Source organism: Ahaetulla prasina, chromosome 6 (assembly GCF_028640845.1).
Source record: "Ahaetulla prasina isolate Xishuangbanna chromosome 6, ASM2864084v1, whole genome shotgun sequence".
NCBI classification, from domain to species: domain Eukaryota; kingdom Metazoa; phylum Chordata; class Lepidosauria; order Squamata; family Colubridae; genus Ahaetulla; species Ahaetulla prasina.
This window is the reverse complement of record NC_080544.1, coordinates 26,282,458-26,307,966: the sequence shown is the minus strand read 5'-3', so window position 1 is coordinate 26,307,966 and position 25,509 is coordinate 26,282,458. Positions and strand designations below refer to the sequence as shown.

General features: G+C 41.8%; 1 protein-coding gene across 1 annotated transcript in view; it reads left to right on the top strand.

The window, feature by feature from the left end:
• The window catches only part of PLA2G12B (phospholipase A2 group XIIB), a 33,980-nt gene that overhangs the window by 671 nt on the left and 7,800 nt on the right, over positions 1-25,509 (top strand). Inside the window, exons 2-3 of the mRNA XM_058188131.1 lie at positions 10,879-10,955; positions 12,112-12,277. Of these exons, the coding sequence (XP_058044114.1) occupies positions 10,879-10,955; positions 12,112-12,277 (243 nt within the window). The remainder of the gene's footprint in view (positions 1-10,878; positions 10,956-12,111; positions 12,278-25,509) is intronic.

Here is a 25,509-nt window from a genome sequence, read left to right as displayed (position 1 = left end):
AACTATCCCCCGTTAGAAGGGGACAGTTCTCTTTACAGTATACTTCTGTAAGTAAAATGTGGTATATTGGCAGAACTCTCTCCGAAGGATTGTTTATTTTGCCTTACTAATTGAATTGTTCTACTTCCCATACATTTTAAGGAGCTAGATTTGTCAACACGCCTACTTATTTTCTGTACGAGGTGAACGTTTGAATGCCTTCTAGTTTTGTAGGATCACTGTACATCCTCCACCCTCAACCTACAACAGTGGGAAAAATGGGGTATTGTTTTACACAGATGAAGGATACAAGGTTGAGAAAGGGTAATTAGATGATGCACTTGTGGAATTTAGTTTTCACTGGACTAGAACAGTATGGATTCCCATAGACCACCTGTAATTTTCCTTTCTTCTTGCATAGACCCATAATCCTTGGGTTGTTGGTTTTTTTACCTCTCACATAATGACTATCCATCATCTAAGAAATGAGTAACACACCACTGATTTCTAACTGCAAAGAACAATGAAAAACAGTGACAATAATCAGGATGGCAAAGGAGGGAGGGCTTCTTAGCTACATGTGTGAGTGAGTGAGTGAAAGAGTGGATGTATTCTATAAATATGCATGTGGGCATGCATTCACACTGGTTATGGGCCAGGGGTGGGTTCTACTTACTTTTACTACCAGTTCAAAACGGGACCGCATGCGCGCTTCTGCGAAGCTTCTGTGCATGCGCAGATCACCCATGATGACCTTGTGGCAGGTGGGCGGAGCCTCCTGCCGGTTTTACTACCGGTTCTATAGAACCGGACCAAACAGGGAGCAACCCACCACTGTTATGGCCCTATCCATCAGCCCTGCTCAATTGTGCCTTCTGTGAATGGTTTCTCAGTATAAAATCATAATATGTTCCCCATCCACTCAAAAACCCAGAAGGCTGTCTATCATAGGTTGAAGAAAATCATTTGCCCCGACTAGCCATGTGGATTCAGCGCCTAAGTAACTTCTGGAATGGCAAATTTTTCCACTTGGCCAATAAAAAATTCTATTCTATTCTATTCTATTCTATTCTATTCTATTCTATTCTATTCTATTCTATTCTATTCTATTCGCTAAATTATTGTGTGTTAATTAAAATTAACACACACACAGGTCCTTGTGATGCATATCTAGTCCCCAGGGGTGAAATCCAGCAGGTTCTGACAGGTTCTGGAGAACCGGTAGCGGAAATTTTGAGCAGTTCGGAGAACCGGTAAATGCCACCTCTGGGTAGCCCCAGAGTGGGGTGGGAATGGAGATTTTGCAATATCCTTCCCCCAGGAGTGGGGAGGGAATGGGGATTTTGCAGTATCCTTCCCATGCCACGCCCACCAAGCCACGCCCACAGAACCGGTGGCAAAAAAAATGGATTTCACCACTGCTACTCCATTGTGGCTGTGAAACGGTGACAGAAAAAAACCACTGATAATCTTGTTGGATGCAAAGTATTACATCCTTGTTCTTTCTTTGTTCTTCTGGTTTGCTTGATAATGTATATTGTTTTAATTATACTTTCTACACTCCATTAGTTTCTGAAATTGGTACTAATGATTTCCCCCAGCCGCTGTTAATCAACTTCTTACCTACTTTCTTTTTCCCACTCATATAGCTGATAATTATTTACTCTGACTTCCTTCCCTTTTACTTTAAGGTTAAAAAAAAAAGGAGACATTTGATTCACACGTAGACATGCCCAGGTATAGAGAAGGTTCAATGCCAGTTCTTACATTATCACAGTCAAAAAGCATGCTATTCCAATATCCTCATTAAGGAGCCGAGATTGCTTAAGGTGATTTATATTTTAATTGCCTCATTTACATGATGGCAATATGCTCTGTATACCGCTCTCCTTGAAAAGTGTTTGAGACACTACAGATGGTGCAAACTATAGCATTTTGGCTTTAATCAGAAGAGTGTTTTGAAGATCATGTTGGAACAACGTCACCAGCTTCCAGTTATATTTTCTGACATAAATCAAGTTGTCCCTCTTTTTAAGCTATGAAATCCGTGGAGTCAGCTCTAGGGTAGCTGAAGGATCATTTCCTTTCTTATTAAATTACATTACCCATAACCAATTATAATTATCATCAGCCTTGATCTAAGTTCATGTCTTTGGCAGGATCTATTGTACATTGGAATCTCTTTTGAGGTGCTGTTTCTCTGAAATGCAACTGCCAATCGGCGGGCATCTGTATTGAACCATTTAGCACAAAATCCACACCGTGCTTAAAACATGAGCACAAGACACATGGTGCTATAAAGCCTGTTACTTCGTCTTTTACAGCCAGTAGTTCTGCTGTTGTGTTTGTTTGAAAGATCTGTTAAATAACAAAGTTTTAACATTAAAATGGTTAATGTTAGTGGTTAAACTTTAACTGTGTGTTTATGCACAGGGTTATATATCTGTGGTCCTGTTCCTTTGCACAACACAAAATACTGTTTCTCAACCTAACAACTTTAAGACGGGTGGAACTCTCAGAATTCTCCCTAGTTACCCTCCTGAGCCTTATGACTCTGGGTGGAAAGCTGCAGTTAAAAATATAAAAATAGTAGCAATAGCAATAGCACTTATATACCGCTTCACAGTGCTTTGCAGCCCTCTCTAAGCGGTTTACAGAGTCAGCATGTTGCCCCCAACAATCTGGGTCCTCATTTTACCCACCTCGGAAGAATGGAAGGCTGAGTCAACCCTGAGCCGGTCAGAATCGAACTGCTGGCAGTCGGCAGAATTAGCCAGCAATTCTGCATTCTAACCACTGCACCATCATGACTCTTAATATATTGCTATTAGTAATTTATTTATTTATTTATTTATTTAATTAGATTTTTATACCGCCTTTCTCCCAAAGGACTCAGGGCGGTTACAGCCATATAAAACCATAATAATAAATATAATAAAACAATAATTAAAAAACCTATCAAATACGGCCCTATATAAAATACATATAAAACAATAAAACCAATTGAATTAAAACCCCAATAACAAGAATTAAAATTCTAAAATCGTATGCCAGTCCTGCTTGACGAAATAAATATGTCTTCAGCTCATGGCAAAAGGTCCGAAGGTCGGGAAGTTGACGGAGTCCCGGGGGGAGTTCGTTCCAGAGGGTAGGAGCCCCCACAGAAAAGGCCCTTCCCCTGGGGGTCGCCAGCCGGCATTGCTTGGCCGACGGCACCCTGAGGAGTCCCTCCCTGTGAGAGCGCACGGGACGATGGGAGGCAAACGGCGGCAGAAGGCGGTCCCATAGATATCCTGGTCCTAAGCCATGGAGCGCTTTAAAAGTGGTAACCAATACCTTGAAGTGCACCCGATAGACCACAGGCAGCCAGTGCAGCTTGCGCAGTAATAATATGACACTGAATACAAATTTGCAGCTGAAGCAAAAAAAAATAATCACAAGTACGTATGAGCATCCCATCCCATCCACATCTGCTATGGCATAATCAAGTCTTCAGAGGCCAGCAGGGTTGGGGCAGTGGTGGGTTTCAATTTTTTTTACTACCGATTCTGTGGGCGTGGCTTGGTGACCATGGCAGGGGAAGGATACTGCAAAATCCCCATTTCCTCCCAACCAGCTGGGACTCAGGAGGCAGAGAGTAGATGGGGGTAGGGCCAGTCAGAATTTTTACTACCAGTTTTCCAAACTACTCAAAATTTCTGCTACCGGTTCTCCAGAACTGGTCAGAACCTGCTGAAAACCACCTCTGGGTTGGGGCTAATCTTTCTGGGAAGAGTGGATTCGTACTAGAATGTGTGGATGACTTTGGGAAATGAGAGGAATGCCACCTTAATCAATCAAATGCTTAAAAGTGGAAGTGGGAAGTCTGTACTTTCACTTTTGCAAGATTTATGGATTTATTCGTGTCAGAGGCATCATTATTAAAATTTTATACTTAGGTATAAATGCAAATGTTAGAACAAAAAATTTAAAAAGTATAAAAGCCTGATGTGTTTGTCCAGAATAATAATAATAATAATATTTTAATTTGTATACCGCCCTTCTCCCGAAGGACTCAGCGTGCAGCTTCGATTGCATTCTGTTGCACTGTCATAACAGTACATTGGGCAGGGCACAAAGGGCAAGCATACACGTGTGTGTCGTTGTCTGTAAATCTCCACACTCGCAGCAGGCAGAAGTCAGCAAATATCCCCATTTATTCAAATGTCTCTTGATATTGCTGTAGCCATGCACAGTCTATTTAGCGACTGCCAATCTTCCCAGTTTTCATCATGGCCAGGTTCCGGTTCCTCTCCAGGTTCCATCCAGTGTTTGCCTTTTGTAGCTTGTAAGATAAACCTTGATGGAATCTTATCTCTGAGGCAGAATGAGTTCATCTAGTCATGCTTTTGGTCTCGTTTACCTAGGAAAACATATCAATCTTGCAACTCTGAAAATACAAACTTCCCACCGTCACTTTTAACTGCTCGATCTGTTAGATTGAATCCTTCCTATGTTTCTTCTTCTGACCATTAAGCCACTGGAGGCTTCTGCTTCTCTTTTCTGATTGTTTCCTAGACAGCATCTCTTCCCCTCAGTCCAATGGTGGATTGCTATCGGTTCTCCCCGGTTTGGGAGAACCGGCATCAGAGATATTGATGTGACAGCGAACCGGTTCACTCTGACCGTCATCTGTGCCCTCCCGCCCGCCCCTGCGCTATACCTACCTTTATTCCTCCGTTTTTAGCCCAGCTAAAAGGTGTGGCAGAGCAGATTGCAATGCCTCAGCTGTTCAGTCAGTCAATGCGCTTGCACGAAGAACAAGTTTGGTATGCGTGCGAGCGAAGCGAGCAGTTGCGCACCGACTGCGCACAAATTGCGTGCGCGAAGCGAACCGGTGGTAACACCGGTTAAAACCCATCACTGCCTCAGTCCCCAAGGTCATCAACACATTCTGTCACAGGGTGCCACAACAGAAAAAGTTTTGTCTTACCAGATGGCCTTTTAAAAAAAAAATAGATATGCCTCTCCTACCAGATCTGATGGGATGAGGAGACACAATCAGGGAGACATGGTGCCTCAGATACTTCTACCTTTATTGCTGTATGATTTGTATGCTCTAATGCAGGGGTGTCAAACTCAAGGCCCGGGGGTTACATCTGGCCCATGAGGTGCTTAGATCTGGTCTGTGGGGTTGCCCTGGAAACAGTGAAGGACCGGCCTGCGGTGCCTCTGCCAGCCAAAAGAGAGCTCATGAGGGCCGCATGCAGTCCTCCCGGGCTCCATTTTCAACTGTGATGGCCTCTTGCAGCCCTCTGCCAGTGAAAATGGAGCCTGAGTGGGCCGCCCACCCTGGCTGTGCCCACTAGGCCCCCCCTCTGAGATCAAACACAACCTGATGTGGCCCTCAATGAAATTGAGTTTGAAATCCCTGCTCTAATGTTTACAACACATCAACTTTCCTCATTTTTTTAACAAAACAGGTTGCCATGATAAACTGTAATTGATGATTACATTGTACATTACTAATACATTATACATTACTATATATAAAAAGCAAATATACTGTACATTGAATCCTAAATCTGGGTTAAATGGGGATTCAATGTAAAATGTGCCTCTTGCCTCTTAAAATAAAGAGCCCCTATTAAAAACGTAGTAGCAGATGCCCGGAAAATTGAGGGAACTAACCTATTAGGTCATGACAAAAGGATGAGGTCATCCTGCTCCTATTATGTCCATAGAATGTCAATCTTCCTTGGCAACCAATGAAAGTTCACACAAGATTCCTGCCTATCTTCGTACTGCAGGGAGTTCTGTAGACTATTAAGCTACTTAAAAATAATGTAGCATTTTGAAACTCCATCCCACCCATTTTGGGGGGCAGTGCCAATAGAGGACAGACACAGATGTCCATTTGCCAAGTTGTAATATGTACTGTGTGTAGTTATGTAAGCACTATGCATAGCCATTTCACACACCAGTTGCCTGTTCCCGTGTTTTTCATCTCAAGAACTACTAGGTAGTCACCAACCTGTCATGCATGTAAAACCGTGTCTGTCTGTCTGTCTGTCTGTCTCTATATCTCTCTTTCTCTGTCTAACTATCTATTTGGGAGAAATTCAGTGGTTGAGATCATACTTTGCTTACAAATCAACAGAATAACAGAGTTGGAAGGGACCTTGGAGTTCTTCTAGACAAGGGGTCTCGAACCTTGGTCCCTTTAAGACTTGTGGACTTCAACTCCCAGAGTTGAAGCTTTGCTGGCTGAGGAACTCTGGGAGTTGAAGTCCACAAGTCTTAAAGGGACCAAGGTTAGAGACTCCTGCTTTGGAGAATAGCCTGACCCCTCCACCTCCCTTTATTGAGGCAGAGTCAACCAACTATTCCTGGTTCAATCCCATGATATTCTAAAATAAAAAGCTGATACAAAATTATTGGAATAGCTTTAATATATTATGAGCTTCTACTCTGTTTCCCCCCAAGTAAGACATCCCCTGATAATAAGCCCAAATCAGGCTTTTGAGCACATGGCAATAAGGGTTCAAAAAAATATAAGACAGAGTCTTATTTTTGGGGAAACATGGTAGCTCTTACAAGTATTGTGGGTGCTATAGTCGGCCCCAGTTACTCCTTCCTAAGATTGTTTTGACAAAATGAAAGGATAAAAATAATTCTTAAAAATATGCAAATTTTTGTAGAATAATCAAGTCTAAACGTAACCAAAGAAAGCATCCCATGATTAGACAAGCTGTCTCTAAACAAGCGAATTCAGCATCTTTGGTTTTAAAATTGATAAAAAGAACTTATCCTTAACAGCCTTCAGATAGCCCTGGATTAGACAGGGATGCAGATTTTAAGTTGTGTTGCACTAAGCAACTGTTTGACAGATAATCTTTTTTTGTTGTTCCAGTACTAATCATCTCTGTCCAAAGATGAACTCTTTTGCTGTGTGAATGAGTGGGTTTCCCTATTGAAATGATGTTGACAACGTGTGAAATAGCACATTTTTTACTGTCTACAAGCAGATGGGACTGTATCAGGGAAACCATCTACAAAGGGGCTAGAATGAAGAGATTTACTTTATAAAAGAATATTACTTGTTCGATAGGGTACTTGTCTGCTCACTGCTTTCTGGAACAGATTAAACCTGAGCTTGGGTTACCTTTTCAACTCTTTTTGTGTACTAAGACTCGGAATTGTTTGGCTAACCCAAATAGAGTTGTTATACTCTATGTTAAACATTATTACTTAAGTGTAATATGTAATGACGAGAGTTAATTTTTGCTTGCAGCTGATGTTTCCCCCATTATTTGATAGTTGTCAACTCCCTCAAACCAGATATCTGCAGGGGGTGGGGGGACAAAGAAGTCACAGTGATGGTCACAATCACATATGGGTAGTCCTCAACTTACAGCCATTCATTTAGTGACCTGGTGAAGTTAACAATGTCAGTGTAAAAGGGACCTATGATTGGTTTTCATCAGGGGTGTCAAACTCAATTTCGTTGAGGGCCGCATCAGGGCTGTGTTTGACCTTGGGGGGCTGGTGTGGGTGTGGCCAACTCAACGTCACTCTTGTCGGGGGCGCCTGTGGCGGCCCAAGTACTCTGCCAGAAAAAACAGGCTCCCAAACTCCATTTTCGGCTGTGACGGCCTCCTGCAACCCTCTGCCAGCAAAAACAGAGATTGGGAAGGCCGCATGCAGCCCTCCCATGCTGTTTTCGCTGGCAGAGGCACCATGGGCCGGTCCTTTGCTTTTCCAGGGTGGCACCTTGGGTCAGATCTAAGCACCCTGTGGTACAGATCCAGACCCTGGGCCTTGAGTTTGACACTCCTGGTTTTCATGCTTATGATCGTTGCAGCATCCCCATAGTCATGTGATCATAAATCTTGGCACTTGGCAACCGGCATGCATTTACGAGAGTGACATTGTCCCAGGGTCATCATGTGATCCAGAGGTGGGTTCTACATACCTTTATTACCGGTTCGCAATGGGAGCGCTTGTGTAATGAGATCATGCCGGGTGGGTAGAGCCTCCCGCCATTTTTACTACTGGTTCTATAGAACCGGACCAAACCGGGAGCAACCCATCACTGATGTGATCACAATTTGTAACCTTCCTGGCTACTTCCATCAAGCAAAGTCAATGGGGGAAGCTGGATTCACTTAATGACTGGTGATTCACTTAATAACTGCAATGATTTGCTTCAAAACCAAGGCAAAGAAGGTCTAAACATTTGGCACAACTGACTTAACAACCATCTTACTTATCAGTGGAAATTCTGGGTCCCAATTGTAGCCATAAGTCGAGGACTAGCTGTATTTGAAGCCCTGCCCATTATTTTCACTGCACATGTCACGTACAGAGAAAGGGCACAGGGCTTCCATTATGCAGTTGTTATTGGCATTTTGACTCTTTTGAACCCTCATGTATAAGTCTCACTTCTTAAAACCTGCTTCTTTTATGCTATATCTAAAAACATAATGTTTTCCTTCTGTAAATTAGTTGTATTATTCCATTATAAAGAAAAGCAAGGTATTTTGTCTTATTAAAAAACTTATTGCGTTTCTAATGAGGGCATGATCTGCAACATTACATATGGAATAGAAAAACTATAGTCTTTGATTACCGGCATAACACATTACTTATTAAATTTTGACAATAATGGTAACACGAAGTGGCATATACCATGTTTTCCTGAAAATAAGACCAGGTCTTATTTTCTTTTAGGCTTGAAAATAAGCACTCGGGCTTATTTTTTGAGATGCAGGAAGTGGGGAGGGCAGTCACCTCATGGCTGCTGGGCCCCTTAACCGCGGCCTGTGGATCAGCTGAGGCAGCGAATGCCGATTGCGGAAGAAAGCCATGCGGCCCATCAGAATCGACTCCCCTTTGCCTCTACCCAGCTGCTGGTGCTTGAACAAAGGACGATTCTGGAAGATTGTGGACAGTGTGTGGTTATGGTAGAAGGAAACCGCAGTCTGTCCCTTTCAAGCAATCAAATGTCTGTGTGTGTGTGTGTGTGTGTGTGAGAGAGAGAGAGAGAGTAAGGGAGATAAATGGAGGGGAATAACAAGAATTGTAGCTAACGCTACACACACACACACACACATTTGATGAGAAACAGTGGAGGGCAACCGGATAAGAGGACTGACCCTCCTCTGTCTTCAGCTTGATGCCTGCTCAGGGTGGTGCCCCAAGGTCCAACCTCTGTGTGGGCGAACCCCACCTGGCCAACGCGAGAAATAGGCTCCCTCACACTACCTTGTCTCCTGCATGAAGCCAGCTGGGCTCAACCCCCCCCCCCCAAGTGTTGACGGCCAGGATCAGGATAGAGCCACCGGCGGCAGCAGCCAAGATCAGCAGGTCAGAATCGGTAAGCTGGACCCGCTGTGGATGCGCAGCTGCCACCCGGGACGAGAAAAGTGCACCGGAGCCCAAACACTGGGCCTCGCTGGATTTGGAAGCCAGGAATCCTGTAGGCATCCCAGCTATGTAAAGGCTGCGACTGGGCCTCGCTGGATTTGGAAGCCAGGGATCCTGTAGGCATCCCGGCCATGTAAAGGCTGCCCAAATCCCAGGCTGTTCGCAACTTGAGCAAGCCGCACGCAGAAGCGGCGGCACCACCGTGAGATTTGTCATACCAGCGCAGCTGGCATCCTGCCATGAGCGGCTGTGCCGCTGCTGTCATGTGCAATGGCACAACAATCCTTGCAGGGTCCTGCTCTAAGAGGCTGCGCTGATGTGATGAACCTCACAGCGATGCCGCTGCTCACACATGCAATGATACAAGCCTTGAAGGGTCCTGGGAAATGCTGGAGGCTCGGAATGGAGCCTTTTTGATGAAATGGGGAAGGGGATTTTCCTGCCTGTCATCCTTTCCTTGAGCTCAGCACAAACGGACATCCCAAAAAGGCTCCATCCCAAGCCTTCAGAATTGCAATCCTGGGATGTGTGTCCTTTTCTCAAGCAACATTTGATCGCTTGAAAAGAACATGCTGCGCCCAGAGAGAAGGAACAAGAGGGAGCTCCCAGCCCTCGCTGGTTCAGCTGATCCGTGGCCCTGATTAAGAGGCTGAACAGCCATGATGTGACTGGGGAAGGGCTGCCTCCTCTGCTGGCCACACCCACCTCTTCACTAGGGCTTATTTTGGGGTAGGGCATATACTAGGCCCACCCCCAAAAAAGTCAAGTGAGGGCTTATTTTTGGGGTAGATTGTATTTTTGTGGGAAACACTAGTGGTCGGTTGCCCCCGGTTTGGACCGGTTCTATAGAACCAGTAGTAAAACTGGTGGGAGGCTCCACCCACTGACCCGAACGTCATCAAAAGTGATCTGCGCATGTGCAGAAGCGCACGCAGACACGATGAGAACCAGTAGTAAAGGTAAGTAGAACCCACCCCTGGGAAACACGGTATTTGATCATAAATTTTGATATCCGAAAGTTCTTTTGTTTGCCGCGGCAACATCTAAAAGGCTAAAGACCAAAGGAATCCCTTTCAAAGACTGCTTTTATATTTCAGAAGGAGAGCGAACAATTCAAAACTTAAATGTCCGGAATTGAATTACAGGTCTAGTCAGAAGAGTGAACACAAGTAAAGTTTCTGATCTTCTGTTATGCATATTGGATTTTGTTTCAAGGGTTCTTAATTAAATGTATGTCCTTGTCTTCGGCAAACCCTAGCTGCATCTTTCCTATTTTCTAACAGCGCTGTAAAAGACGGGCATGCAATTTCTAGCTTTTGAGCTGCTGCTAGACTTTATCATCCTTTATCACTGGCCATGCTGATTAGGTCTGATGATAATTGGAATTCAACCTCTGAAGGACATCAGGTGCACGTACGGGACTTTATGATATACTGTATAATTCTTTTCAAGGTTGCCACAAAGCACTTTTCTTTTCATTTTTTTTTCCAGGTAAAGCACCATTGCCTAGACCAAATTATAAATCTCCAGAGCCCAATGGCTGTAGCTCCTATTTCCTGGGTCTCAAGGTACCAGAAAGTGTATGTACTAACAACCCATTTCCCTTACGAAATAATTAACTGATCAAAACATCCAGGAAGAAAGAAGTGTTTGACTCTGCTGTAACTAGCTGCAATTGCTCAACTATTTCTATTTAAAGTTGGCCTAGGCAGTCGCTCTCCCCCATGTTATGCAAGCTATTTCTCTGTGCATGCCAAAGCGGATGGCCAGCTGCTTATGGCAGACAAAATGAATATGTTTTTGTCTGACCACTGCCCATAGAATTCACTCTTTGATTGGTTGGGCAACCGACTATTTAATCCCCAACTGTTAGGAACAGCTGTAGTGTTAAATATATCTTCTAGAAATCGCAGATTGGGAAATGGATGCTGGCTAGAAAACTCCTATCATCTTAATAATTAAAGTTAAAGGCCCAGAGTACTGTAACATGAATATTAACAATACGGGGACTGCTAAAACAGTCAAGTCTGATTCGGATGAGACTCCATTAATCTCACCTCAACTGGTGCCACGGCTGAAGTTAATTTAGTCAGCGTCTGATATTTCCTACAATTTGCTAGCATCAAAACGCCCACATTACAGAATTCTTTGTTGCAAAAAATGACCTGCATTTGCTGAATGGAACTTGTCCATTATCAATATTGCATATTTCCATTGTACAAATTCATACTGGATGTTATATTATATTGCACCAGCTTCAGGCTCACTATTCACTGATTGCTGGTACTTTCAACATGATGCAACAGAAGGAAAGTCTTGCTCCGCCACCCTAAAATTTCCTGGTCAATCTCCAAGAAAGTTTGGGATGGTTGCCGCTTTGTTGACCTATTCGGGTTGGCTGAAAGTATCCTTGGACATTGGACAATCTCTTGTCACTCTGTAGAGCCGCTCAAAGCCATGGGCAGATATACAGTAGCTCAGGAGATCCTCTCTTGGTTCCTACAGTATTTATTCCCAAAATAAATAGAAGATCAGTTTGCCTAATCTCATATTTCACTGCTGGGCAGGGCCGTCAAATATAAAGCACTTCCCCTTGTTAAAATATTCATTGTGGAGAGCACGAAGAGCTTTTTTTATAGGAGAATTGAAATATGGGAGGAGGGGAGAATCGTTCCAAACCCCAGAGTGATTTTTTTTTCTCTGTCTCTTGGCATTCTTTTACAGCTTGACATGGGCATCCCAGCCATGACTAAATGCTGTAACCAGCTGGATGCATGTTACGATACCTGTGGGTCTAATAAATATCGGTGCGATGCCAAATTTCGTTGGTGCATGCAGTCCATCTGCTCTGACCTTAAACGTAGTCTCGGTTTTGTCTCCAAGGTAGAAGGTAAGTTTCCTGATGGGGAAGACGTTAAACACATAAACGCATGGCTGCAGTGCCACACCACGTTCTGAGCTAACAGTAGAGACAGGGACAATAGCAACAGCACTTAGACTTATATACCGCTTCACAGTGCTTTTACAACCCTCTCTAAGCGGTTTACAGAGTCAACCTATTGTCCCCAACAATCTGGGTCCTCATTTTACCCACCTTGGAAGGATGGAAGGCTGAGTCAACCTTGAGCCTGGTGGGGTTCGAACTGCCAAATTGTAGGCAGCAGAAGAAGCCTGCAATACTGCAGTCTAAACCACTGCACCACCAAGGCCAGAGGTGGGTTTCAGCAGGTTCTGACCAGTTCTGGAGAACCGGTAGCGGAAATTTTGAGTAGTTCGGAGAACCGCTAGTAAAAATTCTGACTGGCCCCACCCCCATCTATTCTCTGCCTCCCGAGTCCCAGCTGATCGGGAGGAAATGGGGATTTAGCAGTATCCTTCCCCTCGAGTGGGGTGTGAATGGAGATTTTACAGTATCTTTCCCCTGCCACACCCACCAAGCCATGCCACGCCCACCAAGCCACGCCCACAAAGCCACACCCACAGAACCAGTAGTAAAAAAATTTGAAACCCACCACTGATCAAGGCTCATATAGTAACCTGGACTCAGGCCCTTGTGAATCAATTCAAAAATCAAATATAAGTAGTCCTCGATTTACAACAGTTCGTTTAGTGGCCATTCAAAGCTACAACAGCACAGAAAAAAGAGACTTATGACCGTTTTCCCACTTACATCCATTGCAGCATCCCCCTGCCGCGTGATCAGAATTCAGATGCTTGGCACCTGGTTCATATTTATGACATCTGTCCAGGGGTCACGTGATCCCGTTTTGCAACCTTCTGACAAGCAAAGTCAATGAGGAAATCAGATTCACTTAACAACCATGCGAGTTAACAACTGCACTGAGTCACTTAGCAACTGTTTTTTGTTTTTGTTTTTAATTTACATTTATATCCTGCCCTTCTCCGAAGACTCAGGGCGGCTTACAGTGTGTAAGGCAATAGTCTCATTCTATTTGTATATTTACAAAGTCAACTTATTGCCCCCCCAACAATCTGGGTCCTCATTTTACCTACCTTATAAAGGATGGAAGGCTGAGTCAACCTTGGGCCGGGCTCGAACCTGCAGTAATTGCAGGCTGCTGTGTTCTAATAACAGGCTTCTTACCAGCCTGAGCTATCACGGCCCTTGCTGTGGGAAGAAAGGTTGTAAAAATGGGGCAAAATTCACTTAACAAATGTCTCGCTTAGCCACGGAAATTCTGGACTCTCCTGTAATTGTAAATTGAGGAGATTATCTGAATTATCTGAATATTTTTTAAAAAATCTATCACCATGATGGACGGAGAAGGCTAGACCAGACTGATACTCATCCCGAAATAATTAAAAAGCATACCAAGCTGCATTGCCCAGACCAAAAAAAAAATGCAATTTTTCTTATGAGATTTATAGGGTATAATTAAGTAGGAATGGAAGTAAAGTAACTTCAGATGGATGTTATAAAGGTGACTCAACAATTTTTTCATTGCAGTGCTTGTACTCCTGGAAGGGCCAATAGGGAAAGTGTGGTTCTTCACATATTAGGCCTCAACTCCCACTCTGGAGCTGACTCATGATCGCAATTAGGATCAGAATTTCTGTTGCTAAGCAAGGTGGCTGTTAAGTGAGTCACACTCAATGCTATGGCCTTTTTTGCCACGTCTGTTAAGTGAATTGTTAAGGTTGTTAAGTGAACCATGCGGTTATTAAGCAAATCCCTCTCCCCCCCCTCCCAATGACTTTGCTTGTCATCAGCCATTAAGTTCTCTTTGGTTAAATAACAAGCAATTAGATGGCAGAGGGATTGCTAATTTATTTTTCAAATGTAACAATTAAGATAAATTAGAAAGTTCATACTTCAGAGCTACTGATGTACGGGACTTTCTCAAAAAAAAAAAGTGACTTAATAATTCACTGGTTTCGTTAGGATGATAAAATGTATAGATTTACCACATCCTGGTCCTGTGGCTTGAATTCAATGCATCTTACTCAAAGTCACTTCTCCTCTTTGTGTCTTTGACCTTTTCAGCAGTAATTGTTTACATATCTGTAAATAGGGGTGAGGACTGATTTGATTTCCACTAAATTTGGGATTAGGTTATTGTCCTTTAGTTCTGGCTATATAGCCCAGTTCTGCACGAGGCTACTCTAGGAATTTACCTTAATACACAAGATTAGTTTTAGTTATCCATGCTCAGGTTTAGCTACAGTACATTCACTGGCATTATCTTCTAGATGCTTAGACAAACATCTTTCTTACCTGCGTTTTGCAGATGCCAGGAACTGAACCTATGATCTTATGTATACAGACCATTTGCTATCATTTCCTCCATTTTCCTACTTAATTTCTAGCAAAAATTTCTTCCTGCACTTAGAAGCATGAGAAGTTATTCACTCATTTCTCTTTTATGGGGTGAATGACTTTTCCAGCAGGCTAATATTAGAGACGATCATAGAGCGATAGCACATAGATTCATATACCACTCCACAGTGCTTTACAGCATTCTCTAAGCAGTTTACAGGGTCAGCATATTGCCCCCAACAATCTGGGTCTTCATTTTACCAACATTGGAAGAATGGAAGGCTGAGTCAACCTTGAGCGGGTCAGGATCGAGCTCTGTGGGCAGAGTCAGCCTGCAATACTGCATTCTGTCCCTGCGTCATTACAGCTCCTACGTAAGAAAGGGGTGACATTTAATTATGCCTGTGATCAAAACACTTCTCCCTCCAATTTACTAGGGGGAACTTTGACATCCTATCTAAAGAGCATCCCATCACAGCCTCAAACTTTTTCTCTCACACAAAAACAAGCAATTACATAATAGACAGTTTGAATGGTCTATCCTTCTAAGGGAAAAAATGGAAGAAAAGAAGGATGATGGAATATAATGTTTTAAGACAATTCCGATGAATTGTCATTTGCATTCTTTTAGAGAGTCATTGAGACCACTTGGAGGTTTATCTGTGTCATGTGGGTCACACCTTGGAACTATTGAAAGATTGAAGAAGGCAGTTCCAAGAGGGTTCTATACCCATTTGCACTACTCAAGTCAGGGGTCTCGAACCTTGGCCCCTTTAAGACTTGTGGACTTCAACTCCCAGAGTCCCTCAGCCAGCAAAGGGACCAAGGTTGGAGACCCCTGACCCAAGTGACCCTGACAACACAGATAAATCTCCAAGTGAATAGAAGAGAAGAGAAGAGAAGAGAATAACAGAGTTGGAAGGGACCTTGGAGGTCTTCTAGTCCAACCCCCTTCTTAGTCTGGAAACCCTACATCACTTCAGACAAATGATTATCCAACTTCTTCTTAAAAATTTCCAGTGTTGGAGCATTCACAACTTCTGGAGGCAAGTTGTTCCACTGATTAATTGTTCTCGCTGTCAGGAAATTTCTCCTTAGTTCTGAATTGCTTCTCTCCTTGATTGGTTTTCATCCATTGCTTCTTGTCAGGTGCTTTGTAGAATAGCTTGACTCCCTCTTCTTTGTGGCAGCCCCTGAGATATTGGAACATTGCTATCATATCACCCACTAGTCCTTCTTTTTATTAAACTAGACATACCCAGTTCCAGCAACCGTTCTTTATATGTTTTAGCCTCCAGTCCCCTAATCATGAGAATGAAATAGTGTAATCCATTTTTCATAAATAACATATTAGAGTCACCACTATGTTATTTTGTTCTGAGAAGGTGTGCTTGCTGTTGTATGTCTCTATTATTCAATAATTATTGAATTATTAATTAAAATTATGATTTAAATACAGTGCTATCATTAAATCTGCTCCAATTTATATATAAATATCATTAAATCTTAACAGTTTATAGAAAAGGATGAAAGAACTGTGAGTTATGTATATATTTTTTATTAGTGAGGAAACATAATTATTCATAATAAACAATATTAATGATATATAGAGAGTAATAACCAAGCCACAAATCATAAATGCACATCCTGTAGAAAAAAATGATTGGGTGGTTAATAAACTCTATCTTACATTAGCTAAATTTATCCTTCAATTAGCCTGAATAAAATCCCCAAAACGCTGAATCATACTAACTAGAACAGAAAATCTTCTCTGTATTTCTGAATTCATCTACACTTCTTTTAAAAATTATGAATTCCAAGCATATTACCGCTAACTGAAAATATTAGGCTTCTAGATTCCAAACCTTTGCTATATTCAGCCTTCTGAATTAATTTAGCTGAAAGAAATAATGAAGCCCATATTTTAATTAGGAAGCACTCCCCCCCCCCTCAGTTATACCATTTTCTGTTTGCCTCACAGCTCCAGGCACCCTTTAAAATAGTCGATCCTCCTATGTTTACATGTATTTTCCTTGCCTTGAATTTCTCTCTTCTCTCTTTTTAATCTTCCTTTAAGTATTTCTCTGGAAGAAGATGTTCTCTCTTTCTTATAGCAAATGTCTCATGCATATTTATAAAGCTATATATTTTAAATCACATTGCCAAAAAAATCTTTTCCAGATTAGTTCTACTAGTTAATAAAGGTGAATAAAGTTATAAATATTGGCTAGCATGCCAAGACGTAAGAAACTCGGCTGAAAAGAAGAAACTATTTTTCATAAATCATTTCAGAAGCCAGGAAGAAGAAATCACCGTGGGGAAAATAGTTTTTTTGGGGTGTTTTTTTTAACCAAGACTTAGGATACTTCTGCAGAGGGATTCTTTGTGCACAATTTGAAAGTCCCTCTGTGTTCCTACGAACAGAAATGTTCGTAGGAACACAAAAATGTCAGAAATGTTTAGACATGCTGAGTCTCCATTTTCCCAGTACTCTTGTCTCCAGCTCTTTCCTTCAGACCTATAAGGAAAATGCTAGTTTGACCTTTTTGGCAAATCTTCTTCCACAGAGAGATCTAGGTGTCCACAACTTGAGTATGAGCCAGCAATGTGTTGCCGTTGCCCAAAAAGAAAAGAAAAGAAAAGCCAATGCAGTCTTAGGCTGCATCAACAGAAGGATAGTGTTAAGATCATGAGAAGTGATAATACTGCTCTACACCAAATTTTCCTGGGGAGGAAAGCTATGGCAAATCTAGACAGCATTCTAAAAAGCAGAGACATCACCCTGCCAACAAAAGTATCTATAGTCAAGGCTATGGTTTTCCCAGCTGCAATGTATGGCTGTGAAAGTTGGACCATAAGAAAGGCTGAGCGCCAAAGAATTGAGGCCTTTGAATTATGGTGCTGGAGAAGACTCCTGCGAGTGCCTTGGACTGCAAGGCGATCAAACTGGTCAGTCCTAGAGGAGATCAACCCTGACTACTCTTTAGTAGGCAAGATCCTGAAGATGAAACTCAAATACTTTGACCACCTAATGAGAAGGAAGGACTCACTGGAGAAGAGCCTAATGCTGGGAAAGATTGAGGGCAAAAGAAGAAAGGGACGACAGAGAATGGGGTGGCTGGATGGAGTCACCAAAGCAGTAGGCATGAGCTTAAATGGACTCCAGAGGATGATAGAGGACAGGAATGCCTAGAGGAATGTTGTCCATGGGGTCAGGATGGGTTGGACAGGACTTCGCAATTAACAACAACAACAAATACCACACTAATGAGGCCACACTTGGAATACTGCATTCAGTCAGTCAGAATAGAGCTTAAAGGGATCTTGGAGGTCTTCTAGCCCAAGCCCTTGCTCAAGCAGGAGACCCTATACCATTTCAGACAAGTGGCTGTCCAGTCCAGGCATTTCTTAAAAGCCTCCAGTGATAAAGCATCCACAACTTCTGGAGGCAAGCTGTTCCACTGGTTAATTGTCCTCACGGTTAGGAAGTTTCTCCTTAATTCCAGGTTGCTTCTCTCTTTGATTAGTTGCCATCCATTCTTTCTTCTCCTGCTCTCTGGTGCTTGGGAAAATAAATTGAACCCCCCCTCCTCTTTCTGGCAGCCTCTCAAATACTGTAATAATGCTATCATGTCACCTCTTTTCCTTTTTTTTTTCTCAGCTAGCAATCCTACAACCGTTCTTCATATGTTTAAATCTCAAGGCCTTTAATCATCTTAATGATGGCCACCACATTACAAAAAAGATGCCCAGACCATAGAAAGTGTACAGAGAAGAGTAAGAAAGCTGATAAAGGGTCTGGAGTCTAAATCATATGATGAACAGTTGAGGGAGCTAACCCATCAAAGAGGAGGATTAGGAAGGACATGATCATTGTCTTTCAGTACTTGAAGGGCTGTTACAAAAGACAGGATAAGAAATAATGGTGGAAGCTTGTTAAAGAAAGATCCAACCTAGAAGTAAGGAGAATTTTTCTGCAGTGAAAATAATTAATCAATAATAGTGTGCATCCCAGAGTTGTAGGTGCTCCATCACTGGAGGTTTTCAAAAATAGACTGGACAACTGTTTAATTGGGAGGGTTTAGGCAGGGGTGGGCTGCTGGGGGTTCGCAGGGGTTTGGGAGAACCTCTAGCTAAGATTCTGTGCAGTTTGGAGAACCCCCAAATCCCACTCCTGGCTGGCCCTGCCCACCCCGCCCCATTCCTCCCAGGAGTTCCCATGCTGCCCATTTTGAATATGGGGTAAGTGCAGGGTGCGCGTGGAGGGCAAAAATCAGGCCTACTGGGAAGGCTGGAAATGGGCCCGTTTCCGGCCTCCAGAGAACCTCTGGACCTGGGGAGGCCGTTTTCGCCTCCTGGAGGCTCGAGGAAAGCCTCTGGCGCCCGGGGAGGGCAAAAACACCCCCCTCCAGTGCAGGAGGCCAACTAGGCCACGCCCACCATGGCCACGTCCACCCAGCAATGGGGCAGAGAGCCCCTTGCTAAAAGTTTTGAAGCCCATCCCTGGGTCTTTTGCCTTGAGCAAGGGGTTGAATAAGAAGGCCACCAAGGTCCCTTCCAGCCCTATATTCTGTGTTCTAACATGCACTTAAGTTCACAAGTACAACACCAGAGGCTGGTTTTGAAATTGGCTCAGTTTCTCCTTTCCCCTGTGTTTTTCCACCGAACGCACCAGGCTATTTTTCTTCCCACAAATGAAGGTGAATGGAGTATATGTGTCCTGGGGATAACATTGCAGGATCCCAATCTGGGTTGCTCACCAGGACCAGAGATTTTGTCTTCTGAGCTTTTGGACTCATGCTGGAGCCCATCTTCAGGGAAATTTTGGCTAGAGAGAAGCGGGCTTCAGCCTGAGTCCGAAAGCTCGGAAGGGAAAACCTCTGGTCCTGATGACTGACCCAGATTGGATTCTATTTTCCTTCCCCTCCAGGGAAAAAAAGATCTGTCAGAGTTTGTTCCAGCACAATCAGACACACAATTAAATAATTCTGCAGGATTCAACTACATAAGAAATCTGTTTATATACAATACCAAACATCAGAAGTCAGCATACAAAATCAGGAACCCAGGAGCAATATTCATAGAAGGAAGTCATTACAGAATTGAGAGACACAGAGGTTAATATATTGTACAGAGGCAGCCATTACAGAGGCCAAACCAAGTCTTATATACAATTCAGCAAGTCTAAGCCACACCCAGACTCCAAACTGCCTCTTATGGCCCCATACAAACAAATACTGTTTCCAAACAGTCCCCATTGGCTGACCAGTTACCCTGTCTACTCCAGATCATAATTACTTATATTGACAAGATCCTAAAAAAGTCAGGATATGTTAGGACATGGTTATGATTGCATGACTGAAACTCCACTATTTTTTTTTTTGCTTGCATTCTTGCAAGTCTGCAGTCTTTATGCTAACCTTTTTTGACCTCTCCATAGATACTGTTTTTTCCACTTGTCCTCCTTTTTTCTGAATGGGATTGAGCCCCTCTTATTTGCAGCCTTTCATATTGGATGAATTGGACAGAAATGATCTGCAAGGTGTGGGGTCCTTGGTTGTTTTCTTAGAGACGTTTCAGTACCCAATTAGGAAACATCTTCAGTGCTAGAAGACATGGGTTTTCCTCTCTCTTTATATATAGTGGTTTGCCGGGTTAGCTTGATAATCTTGACAGTATTGATGATTCTCCAAAGTGCTTCTGAGCAAAAGCATAGCCCTGTGAAAGAGCATTTTAGGCAAAACTATTAAAGGTCCTGCCTTAACTGGATAAAGGAGACCCATCTTTAGGGTAAATTGACCCTAAAATTATCAACAGGATTGAAATTTAGCCACAGGGTGATAATGTAGCAAGAGGGGAAGGAGGGATTATTAAAGAGGAAAATGGCATAGGAAAAAATTATTAAAACCATTTTCCTAATTGCCATGCTTCTAGTTTAATAGATTAATAGAGTTGGAAGGGACCTTATAGGTCATCTAGTCCAACCCTACTCCCACAACTTCTGAAGGCAAGCTGTTCCACTGGTTGATTGTTCTCACTGTCAGAAAATTTCTCCTTATTTCCAGGTTAAATCTCTCCTTGTTCAGCTCATTCCCTTTCACACTCCCAGAAAACAAGAGCTTTTTTTTTTTAATGGCAATCTTTTCTTTATTTTTAGCATATTATCATGCCAAATTAAAAGGAACAATAAATATGACAGCATTTTGCAGCTTATTGAATTCTCCCGCTAATGAGAATGAATTTATAGTCCAAGTTATCTCAAAACTGCCAGAGAAAGGAAAAATTGGACTATTTCCAATGTGTTTGAGGGACCAAAGAACTGTCAGGTGTGGACCTTGGCTGAGTAGCAAAAATGTACTAGTCTTGCTAAGTCAGGAACACAGCCTGAGGTTCAGCTCACGAACCCCTTGGACAGGAGTCTCCAACCTTGGTCCCTTTAAGACTTGTGGACTCTGGGAGTTGAAATCCACAAGTCTTAAAGGGACCAAGGTTGGAGACCCCTGCCTTAGGACCAACCAGGATTATGGCAGCCCTGTTGCGTCGTTGTCATCTAGGGTGGGTCTTCTTCGCTGACTCGTAGGGTCCCCGCAGGGATGCTGTTTGCAAATGGATGTGGCCCTCGCAAGGGTGCGTGTTAGGAACACGGGCTACCTTCCCAATAAAGACTCAGACACCATTGTTCTCTCTGGATGGGGTGAGCCCAGATTGCTCTGAGCGCACACCTTTTATTGAGTAGCAAACAGGTAAAGCATGACTATACAATTGTCACGTAGCAGGTATTGTTATTTTAAGTATCTGTTTCCCCAATTGCCATATTAGGTAATCTCTTTCCCCAATTGCCATATTAGGTGATCTCTTTCCCCAATTGCCATATTAGGTGATCTCTTTTCCCCTTGCCTTATTAGGTGATCTCTTTTCCCCTTGCCTTATTAGGTGATCTCTTTTCCCCTTGCCTTATTAGGTCATGTCTTCCTCTTGATTAGTTTAAGTCTTTCTCTTAATTAGGTTAAGTCTTTCTCTTGATTAGGTTATAACTGTTTGATAGTTGACTCAGTTGTCTGACCAAGGATTTACAGGGCCGAATTACTGTTCAGATTTTGTACCTCGCAATGCACACTGACTCCACATTTCCTCCTTTTTTATTTTATTTTTAAAATTGCTCGAGACAATCATATTTGATAGCTTCCATTGCATAAGTTTGCATGGCCGGAGCAGGCCCTTTAAGGTCGGCACCTTCCATGTCAGTGAGCAAGGTTTTTTGTGAAAAGTAATTGTCATCCTCTATATCAGAATCGCAGGTAAATGCTAACAGTGGTTGTTTGCATGGGTCGTAAACCTGAGCAGCTACCAAATTCAATTTTGCCTTGGTTTCAGAAACCTCCGAGTCAAGTGCTTGAATGCGAGATTTTAAAAATTGTATCATACGTCCTATGATGCATGGTCCTACAGTACAAGCAAGCAATAACAACACAATAGGTCCTATTAAAGCAGATAATAAAGTGGTTAACCATGGGGAAACGTTAAAAAGATCTTGATACAATGGTGGAGAATAGAGTGACATACCCTCCATGGAAAGATTGAGACTGCAAACTGGAGGACATTCTTGATTTAGGCACATACATAGTACATTGATGATATAAATCTGTAGTGGCATTAATACAGTAAGTTGAATAATTGAGAGGGACATCTCCTCTCTTTTTATTTTTTTGGACCAGACAAATCAGTCGGTTTCATGTTGGTGTAAACACAAATATTAGCCATACTATCCTTGTCTATTTCTTATTCATCAGCCAGGCAGAAATTGTTAGGTGCAGTTTGGGTGTAATCATCTTCGAGTTCTTCAATAGCCAGTAAAGATAAACTTTTAGAAATTGTTCTAACAAAAATAGGTAGAATACAAGGTAAAATTATACATCCTAATGCAATCATACCAACTACAACTATAATAGCTTGTAAACCATATCAAAGTTAAGTCTCTTAGTTTTTTCTTTGAGTCCTGTGCAATGCCAGATGGTCAGCATAGAAGCAGCAGTCTTCCTTTAAAACCACACACAATCCACCTTCTTGGAGGAAGAGAAGGTCAAAGGAGCGGTAGATGTCTCTTGTAGGAAGAGAGTCAATTGCCGGTATGACTCTGCAGCAGAGAAGTGTCAATGGTGTCAGATGGGGGAAGGTCCCCTGTTTTTGTTTTTTGATGGTAGGGACGGATATGTCGTTGATTTGGATGTTCGCTGCTGATAGAAATCTCAAAATACAAATTTTACATGAATACATAAACCAAGAAAGAAACAACTGTCTTAAAAAGTCTTTTGATCGTTACATGTTTAAAAGACATGAGAAAGGGTCCCCTCCTCCTCTTTTTCTGGGTGAGAAAAGGCATTGTTGGAGGATTAGGGAGGGGGCCAAGGGGGAATAGATAGCTTGCAGGTAGAACTGAAAAAGAAACAGCAAACATCAGCATTGAACAGTTAATCTAGTACAATATATTCCCATATGAGAAGAGGTAGCTGGATTCAGGAAGGAAATGAACAGGTGAAATCATTTAAACAAAAATACAGAGAAGAAAGAAAGTTGAACTCTGTTCTTCACCCTGTCTAGGTAGCCAGTCCATCCTGTAGGAAAAGTCATTTTTCTTCTTTCCAGCATCTTTTAAAATTTAAAACACAAAAGCAGGGACAAAGAAGAGATGACACAACTTGGGGAGGGGGTTTACATACAAATCTCAGTTTTGTTTTTGATGGTAGGGACAGATATGTCGACCAGGGACTCACAAGGTCTCACCGTTGATTTGGATGTTCGCTGCTGATAGAAATCTCAAAATACAAATTTTACATGAATACATAAAACAAGAAAGAATCAACTGTCTTAAAAAGTCTTTTGATCTTTACATGTTTAAAAGACATGAGAAAGGGTCCCCTCCTCCTCTTTTTCTGGGTGAGAAAAGGCATTGTTGGAGGATTAGGGAGGGGGCCAAGGGGGAATAGATAGCTTGCAGGTAGAACTGAAAAAGAAACAGCAAACATCAGCATTGAACAGTTAATCTAGTACAATATATTCCCATAAGAGAAGAGGTAGCTGGATTCAGGAAGGAAATGAACAGGTGAAATCATTTAAACAAAAATACAGAGAAGAAAGAAAGTTGAACTCTGTTCTTCACCCTGTCTAGGTAGCCAGTCCATCCTGGAGGAAAAGTCATTTTTCTTCTTTCCAGCATCTTTTAAAATTTAAAACACAAAAGCAGGGACAAAGAAGAGATGACACAACTTGGGGAGGGGGTTTACATACAAATCTCAGTTTTGTTTTTTAACAAAGGTACTATGTGGAAGACAGAGAAAAAATCAATAAAAACCCAACTCCCACCCTTTTTATTCATGTGTGGAAGTTGTTCACTAACAAATCCATACTATCAAAACTTCCAAAAACAAACTTTTCTAACTCCTAACATTAAACTTTTATTTCAGCTTCATTAACAAATTAAATCTTTCACAGCACTAGTATCTGCTCATCCTTCTAAATCTCTCTTCACATCCTGTAACTTTCTAATTTATCTCTGAAATAGTTCCTAAAACAGGGCAAAATAAAGATAAACTTTTAGAAATTGTTCTAACAAAAATAGGTAGAATACAAGGTAAAATTATACATCCTAATGCAATCATACCAACTACAACTATAATAGCTTGTAAACCATATCAAAGTTAAGTCTCTTAGTTTTTTTCTTTGAGTCCTGTACAATGCCAGATGGTCAGCATAGAGTCTCCTCCTAGCACGGCATCCTTTTTCATCTACCTGTCCTAACCTAAAGCCCTATCAATTGTGGAGCCGACCAGTAGAGGGATGAAAGAGCCACATGCGGCTCCAGAGCCATGGGTTGCTGACCCCGATCTAGAGGCTGCAAGATGATATTGACAATATACACTTTTGCAGCTCACATGTATATGATAAGGTCACGGCTTTCCTCACATGCTGTCACTTTTGCTTTTCAAGTGATACCAAGTCATGGAAACCTTACATTGCTGTAAAAAAAAAATTGCATCCATACATAAGAAGATATCCGTGTGTCTGAAATGCTGTAGGGTTTCCTGCCTGGGCAGGGGGTTGGACTAGAAGACCTCCAAGGGTCCCTTCCAACTCTTATTATGTATGTTAACAGCTTCAAAAATACAAAACTAAATGAAACATTTTGAGTCAGCTCAGTGCTTTGAAACCATTTATAAAGGTATAGGTTTAATCAGGTAGTTTAAACCTCAAAAAGTTCCAGAAAAAAGAAAAATTAAAATCAAAAGTGTTTTCAGGATTGAAATTTAAAATCAAAATCAAAATCAAAATCAAAATTGTATGCAGGGTTAAAATTAAAATCAAAATCAAAATTGTATGCAGGGTTAAAATTAAAATCAAAAGTGTTTTCAGGATTGAAATTTAAAATCAAAATTGTATGCAGGGTTAAAATTAAAATCAAAATCAAAATCAAAATCAAAATCAAAATTGTATGCAGGGTTAAAATTAAAATCAAAAGTGTTTTCAGGATTGAAATTTAAAATCAAAATCAAAATCAAAATTGTATGCAGGGTTAAAATTAAAATCAAAAGTGTTTTCAGGATTGAAATTTAAAATCAAAATTGTATGCAGGGTTAAAATTAAAATCAAAAGTGTTTTCAGGATTGAAATTTAAAATCAAAATCAAAATCAAAATTGTATGCAGGGTTAAAATTAAAATCAAAATTGTATGCAGGGTTAAAATTAAAATCAAAATCAAAATTGTATGCAGGGTTAAAATTAAAATCAAAATTGTATGCAGGGTTAAAATTAAAATCAAAATTGTATGCAGGGTTAAAATTAAAATCAAA